Raw genomic sequence first — 7500 nt, forward strand, 5'->3', positions numbered from 1 at the left:
GGTCATCCCCGTTACCGTCACACATCAAAGGGGGCCAAGGGCTGAATCTGTCTCTCTCCTTTGGAATGTATTCCCTGTTTGGTAGGCGTGAGAAATCTCCCTGTGTGTGTGTGTGTGTGTGTGTGTGTGTGTGTGTGTGTGTGTGTGTGTGTTTTGAAGCCTCAGAGGTGACATTCCTCCGTGTCAGAGCAACAGCCTCAAGTTTAAGATAACACGGCCTGCACGGTGATCTCAGGGTGGGAATCAATTCCCCCCGGTGGCTCGGGTCAGAGCTGATGGCTTTACCTTCCGCACGCAACCCCTAACCCAAAAACACTGTGATATTCCTATAAGAATCATTCAACACGTCTATAATGGGCCTCAGGGATTTTCAGTAGTGAGTTTATAGCATAGGCTACTGACCTTTGGTTGTCTAGTTGATATATGTATATATACATGTATATTCCCATAGGCTATGATATACAGGGACTTAGTTTTGCTGTGATATTTGTCTATGCCTTATTGTATCTTACAAGCATTTATTATAGGATAACTAACCCGAAACATTAATCTCTGTAAAGGGCAAGGCAAATTCTGCTTCAAGCAGGGTGGGCATAGGCCTAATTAAAAGTGTGGACCCCAATGATGTTTTTGAAAGTAGCCCATGCTACAGTATAATTAGTACAAATATGAAGATATTTTAGGCGCCACTTTTAAAAGTGGAAATTAATGAGCTATTGTTGGATAGCGTATAGTTGGATTTGTTTGTGTGCAAGTTTTGTTGTTGCCATTTTACTTCCCGTGCCTATAACTCCTGATATGTGGTTTCTGTATATGCACATAGTGTTTATATGAGGAATAGGCTACTGCGGTTCTTTTGGTCTTGGAGGAATATCATTAACCTACATGGGCTATCCAGAATGTATGACCCGTATCCCATTTATCTGTCAAAGCTCTTAGGAAAGCTGCTGCGGCACCTGCAGGAGACTCCCATTGACCTGTAGCTCTGAGGACATCTGGGAATACCATGCATGTCTCCCTCCGCTCCCCATCCCGCCTCTTTAAACGGACCACCGGCTCATTATGGCTTTCCCAGATCCCTGAGCTGGAGAAGCCATGTAAGCTGTGTTTATGAGATATTTTCTTTCCCCCCTTCACTGTGGTTTATTTGACTGAGGATTCAGCAACAATCAATGAAAATAATAATTTTAAGAAATTCAATTATGGGCCAAAAATAAAGTTCTAACGAAGTTTCAGTCAGGAAGACTATAATCTGCTTATGCTTCCGTAGTTCACTTCTCGTTTCATCCCACCTTCATATATTGCATGCATGCTCAAAATAAGCCTGTCAACTTCTGGCATTAATTGAATAATCAGCTGTTTGCCAGCTGGCCTCAACTATCCAATGGCATAGCGTCACATCTTCACGCACCTCCATTGTAAGCCAATCACATGGCTACTGTCCTTTTAAATGTCCTTCACTTCTGTCTACTCAAATCTGCAACTGCTGCTGTCATCGCCGCACCTCTCCAATTCCCCGTCTCCACCCAGTCTTCGCAGACTCATCAGCTTCAGCAGAGTCATCACCGCCACCACCAGTATCTAGACTCCACAGGGGGGATATATCTGGCTGCTGCTCAGGACTGATGCCATTCAATCTCAATATCTCCCTGTGGTGTCTAAGTGCCAAAGAATTGCCAAACAATACTTAATTCTCATTTTACATTCTGTAATGCATCATTCACTCTGCTATCGTAATAAAGATTATTTTATTCATTCACTAGTCTCTCCTGTTTGAAACACCAATATGGAAAATTTGTTTCACGGCTTGAAAACGAATCGGTCAGTTTATTATTCAGTCCCTCGTTGGATAGCTGCTTTAGAAATCTAAAATTTATATCCAGACGAAGAAGTAGGCTATATGGAAGATGCTTTCATTTTTATTTAAGACCCAAATATTTACAACACTCAAAATGACTCCATTCAGCATTCTGTGATATCCCAAAATAAATAGCTTTTATTTGAGGGCGAAAAGGAAATTTGAACCTGTGTAGAAAAATAAATACTTCATGTGCTGCAAAACCTTGTCACAATGTGGAATGAAATGTCATCTCCTTCTCTTGTTTCAAAGCAGAAGAGTTCCTCAGAGCTCATAGTCCTGTTTTTTACAACAATCATAGTCGCAGTGGTCGTTCTATAGCCTTCCTTAAGTGCTCCCTTGCAAATATTAATGTCCATGCAATGGGGAATATGAAAAGCCCACTCCCTTTTGAGGCCTGAAGCATGCAGCGTTTGGCCTGTTTGAGTCCACCACCTCAGGGCCAGTCGCCGGACCGATCCGCAGGATCGCCAGTCTGGTTCATCTGTGTAAAAAATAAATAAATACAAATAAAAAGGAGAGGGAGGGTGTTATTAGCGGATGAAGAGTGGAAATTCCATTCTCTAACAGAGGGAGAGAGAAAAATCACTTAATTGCTGGCATGTATTTCTCATTGCATTTGTGCAGTGATGCAACCTATATTATTGCCAACATGAGGAAAACATATAACAAAAATCAGTTAAGCCTATGTCAGAAAAGATAGCCTGAATGGACCTAATGCACCTTATTATTCTTGCTATTATTATTACTCACACTGCTAATAGCTATAATATTATACCTCATTATTTCACTTGTTACTCAATACTTGACAAGGACTGTAGGAGAAGAAGGCACATATTTACACTGTATTATAGGCTATAGGCTACCTAACTTTTTTATTGTTTCTATTATGGTCTATTCCCATGCATGCCTCTTATAATGTCTCTATTTTCCCTACCTGAGTGTGAGCAAGTGCATGACCAAATTTCCCCTGGGGGAACAATGACGTTTTTCTGATTCTGAGCCTATATCTTTCACCAATTAAAAGACCCCACCTTCATGAAACTTTGAATCAGTTTAGGCATAACTAATATTATGTATGAATGTCACATTATAAAGATAAACCTAAAATTGTGGGTTAAGTATTCCACAATGTGGTGCGTAAACTGATAATTTTAGTAGGCCTAAGGTTGTCCAATTAACGGAAAGGAAGTTAATTAATCATATTGGACTATTTTAGAGGGATATTATAATGTCTCAGCCATATAGAATATCAGAACATAGTGACTTTTCATTTGGGGGCATCGTGAAAAGCTGTGCGTAAAACGCACAGCCCTACAGAAACTTGCAGCCAGCAGAAGAGTGACCTGTGGCTTCTCTGCAGACGGAGGTCAGCCTACCGTGCTGTGCTGTCTGTCCTGTGTGTCGCATCAGCAGCAGAGAGCAGCTAGTGGGACGCAGTGGACAAGGACCAGGCGCCCCCCATCCTCCACACGGAGAAGGCGTAGCTCAGCCGCTCGTGCGCCACGTAGCTGCAGCTGGTGCCGCGCGCGGACGCGTCCAGCTCGTCGGTCTGCAGCACTTGGTACAGGAAGTCGATGTAGCGCGACGCCAGCTTCAGTGTCTGGATCTTGCTGAGTTTGTCCGAAGGGAGCGTGGGGATGATCTGACGTAACGACGTGAACGCCTCGTTGAGGGACTGCGTCCGTTGCCGCTCGCGGACGTTGGCCATGACGCGCTGCGTGTGCAGCTCGTCGAACGAGCCCGCGGGACTGCTGCTGGCGTCGCTGCCGCCGCTCTTTCCCCCCTTCTTCTTCCCTGGACTCGGGCTCTCCTCCTCTTCCTCCTCGTCCGCGCTCCTCCGTGCCGCTCGCCGTTTCCTTGCGCCTCTCCGCGGCAGCTGGCGGTCGGTCTCCTCCTCGCTGTTCCCCGCGCTGTCCATCGGGGAGGGGTCCTCTTCCCGCATCGCTTTGTCACTACTAGTTACCTTCCGTTGTCCCGTAACCCCTGACCCCTTAACGGGGTACAGCATCAACAAACACAATTGGTAGTCCGGTGGAGAAAGGCTCCGGCCTTTAAGGGGCGGTTGATATTACGGTAACGCTCCGTGCGCCACAGAGAGGGAGAGGCGTCCGCCAGACTGGGACGACCAGGGTTCTTATAGCGGGGAGCAGGCAGGAGGATTTTGGGGAGCGTTGTGATTGGGTGAGGAGGGGTGTAACATAATACTGCGAAGAGAAGGGGAGGCAGAAAAACTATAAGCTATTAGGCCTATCAGAAATGAAGCTGCAGATTGTCCAAGGCAGGATAAAATAAAGATTTTTTACGCAAACTTTTACGCAAGACTAGGATTAAGAAAGGGATGTGTGGTGGTGATGGAGGGGCGGTGAACAGGTCATTCTTCTTAATATCATAAAGTAACCTATCCATAGCCTGTACTTTTTCCATTTCTCTCTATACTATTTTTTTAAACGGCATTACATATCACCAAGGGAGACTCAGGTCATCTAGCATTCTAACTGTTTCATCCCCGTTACAAGTAACTCATCTTCACATGAAAGATATGGATGAAACAGCAGAAATTCTTGGTTAATTGTAAGTCTATTCATTGTTCCCCGGCAGGTCTAGACAGTCTATTTCTGAGCTGCATGGGAGCAGAGGTGGTGGTGAAAATATCAGACCCTGGCCTATACTGAAACAGGAGGTTGGAACAGCAGGAGGTTTCTGCTCGTAAGGTGTTTATTTTCCCGTCCCGGTTAAATGGGTCTGACTCCCGCAGGGATCCCGACATAGCGGCTCAGGTTTAAAAGACAGGCCGTCCCAGGGAGCACTCAGGGCGGATCCGAGCTCACAGCGGGGTCGCTGATGCGGTGCACGGCTGGAGCGCAATACAAACATTAGAGGTGAGAAAGATGGAGCGAGGAGGGAGGGAGGGAGAGAGAAACACACACACACACACACACACACACACACACACACACACACACACACACACACACACACACACACACACACACACACACACACACACACACACACACACACACACACACACACACACACACACACACGGGGATTATTGCTGTTCATTTATGGCCACCCACCTCTTGGGCCTGGAAGAAAAAAACCTGCATGAGGCTGAAACTGGGCCTGGCAGCTTCTGGCGGTGGAGTCTCTGAAGGTCTCTGTCACCCACTTTACCACTCCACTCTCCTTCTCCAACGCATCTTATATCTCCCTCAGCATCGACTCAATTTACACCTCGGTGCCAAAGATAATATTCAGGGTCAGCCTGTAATCTGCAATTCAAATCCACGACACTTGTTTAATTGCCACATGATATGTCTGATCAGAGGCAATCCTATAGCCTATCTCCCCGAGCTCTCCCAATATCTGAGAAAATCTCAATCTGCTTTTGGTCTCCATCTCCATGCACGGCAAAAAAAATCCCATCATCTGGGGTAGGGCAGGCAAGGTGAGTGGAGTGCGTCATGTGTCCCTCTCCAAGGTGCTGAAAGATACCTCAATGAATCCTAGCACACCTGGTTAGGACACTGTGCATCCCGCCTGCATGTTTCAGTGAGTCTAACGTCTAAAACTCACAGGAAATAGCAGAAATAGCATCCTCCTGATGCTACAATCGTCATACAAATAGTCTATTATCGGAAATGTATTTAAATATTAGGCTATATTATCTAAAAGTCATAGGCCTATCTAACGGGAGTAGGCTGTTATGCTATTATGCATGAGTTTGGTGACCGATATGCCAAATCATGTATTACACAAAACCAACAATATTGTCATTGCTCCACTTTTATCCAGAAAATGCTATGCAGGGGCTTTGCCATAGCGTATAGACGACGGCTACACCTCAGTTGATGCTCCTGGTTTAGTTGTGTTTTTGCCAGCGAGCAATTTCACAAAATAATCTGTCACGTTCTAAAAAATAATCTGGTTTACATAGCCTATCATATATTTGGATAACGATAAAGTGAATGTATGTTTGGGACAGTAAGTTATCTAGGCTAATTCAGTGTCATATTGGTAGTAAAGTCAGGTGTTCTCCAGCAAGTCCGTCATGAAGGAGATGTAGATGATAGCCAGGCGGAGGGTTTCGATGCGGGACAGCCTCTTCTCGTAGGCGAACGTGGGGACTTTCCTCCTCAGTTCATCAAAGGCCTCGTTCAGGCTGAACATCCGTTTTCTCTCCCGCACGTTGGCCGCCTGCCGCTGGACCACGGTGATGATCCGCCTCCGTTTGGACCTGCCGATGTGCCCTTGATCCCCGCAGCTGTATTCCGGAGACTCCATCATGTGCTCGGAGCAGTGGTCTCCAGTATGCACGCCGTTTTCCAGGTCCCGCGTCCAGGGCGAGTCGTTCAACCGCGGCCCGTAGCCCGGGCTGGATGCGATAGTATCCACCTGCTGTTTGGGCCCCAACGCGCACTCCACCAGGTTAATGTCATTGACAAAATCGAGTAACGCGGATTCCACAAAGCGGCCTTGTATCTCCATATTCAACCTCAACTGGGACAAGTCTCTCAGAGAATATCGCTCCTTTATAATTCTGCTATTCGCTCAAGCGCAAACATCGATGAAAGCTTGAGGGCTTGGCTTTGAAACTACAATTGTTCACCGGACACACACAGAGGCCAAAGCAGGGCGCATAGTGCAGAGAGCATCTCACCAGGTAAATCCAACCGTCTCCAAATCCCGTCAGAGCGCGACATGAGAGATCCTATTTGGCTCAAGTCCAAGCCCTTTCCCCGCTGTTTTAATAAGTCCCTATGCCATCTCACAGCGCGACATCTTTCATGTCCCCTCTGGCTCTAAATTGAGTCCATTTCAGACGTTAGCCGGCCGTTGAGTGGGTTGAATCAGACAAGAGGCTTTAAAAGGCCTGGAGGAAGCTAGAATGCTGATGTGCTGTCCTCCTGAAGGCCCTTAATGAGCTTCTGAAGAACGGAGGCTCTTGACAGAGGGTCATACAGTCTTGTTTGCACTTTTCCCCTTTGCTTCAGAGGCTAAATAATGACACTTTTATCACTTAAACGGGCCAGGAGAAGACCAAATAGAACATTCCCTAACAGTCACTATACACCACAAGCTTTTCTGTTGCAAATTAAAGCAAATAGCTGCCTGTTCCCATGGCAGGACAGTGTACACACTGCAAGGACTGTTGAGAGGGCCATTGGGTATAACTGTGGACTTCAATTCATTATAAAGGGTTCTGAGTGACTTAAGAGCAAAGTTGTTGTTCTTGTTGATGCTTATACTGATGATGATGATGATGATGGTGATGATGATGATGATGATGATGATGATGAAAAACACTGATGCAGTAGAATCTGATCATTAAAGTCTAAAGTATCTCTTTTAGTGAGTCTGACCGGTCTGACCTTAAAACTCCTGCAATGTCCCCATTCACCCATATGCTCTTCTGAAAACTTCATCTCCAAAAGTGATGCATACCACTCACTCACAATCAAAATGAGCTTGGTGTATAGCAGGTGATATGGGACAGGGGAAGCCACAACTGTGTCAATTTCAGCCAATAGGAATTGTTGCCTCCATTTTGCCTTTGTCAATAGGCTACTTACAATGTTTCTATCATCTCTACCAGCATTACAAAGTCTGAAATGTTTCAAATGGTTGTTGAGGTT

At 45.8% G+C, this 7500-nt stretch overlaps 1 protein-coding gene and 1 pseudogene across 2 annotated transcripts; both read right to left on the minus strand.

Annotated features, from left to right (window-relative positions):
- Nucleotides 1-2050: 2050 nt before the first annotated feature.
- LOC310772032 (twist-related protein pseudogene) lies at nucleotides 2051-3830 on the minus strand (annotated as a pseudogene). Its single transcript has 2 exons — nucleotides 3238-3830; nucleotides 2051-2342 (listed from the first exon to the last, which is right to left on the minus strand). The product of its transcript is annotated as a twist-related protein pseudogene (transcript).
- Nucleotides 3831-5890: 2060 nt separating this feature from the next.
- LOC310772033 (pancreas transcription factor 1 subunit alpha-like) lies at nucleotides 5891-6352 on the minus strand (the record flags this gene model as incomplete). The annotated part of the gene is made up of 1 exon (XM_083664505.1): nucleotides 5891-6352. The coding sequence occupies one exon, from the start codon at nucleotides 6350-6352 to the stop codon at nucleotides 5891-5893; it is 462 nt and encodes a 153-aa protein (XP_083520631.1).
- Nucleotides 6353-7500: the final 1148 nt, after the last annotated feature.

This window comes from Poromitra crassiceps (genome assembly GCF_964638095.1).
Source record: "Poromitra crassiceps genome assembly, contig: HAP1_SCAFFOLD_1767, whole genome shotgun sequence".
Lineage (NCBI taxonomy): Eukaryota > Metazoa > Chordata > Actinopteri > Beryciformes > Melamphaidae > Poromitra > Poromitra crassiceps.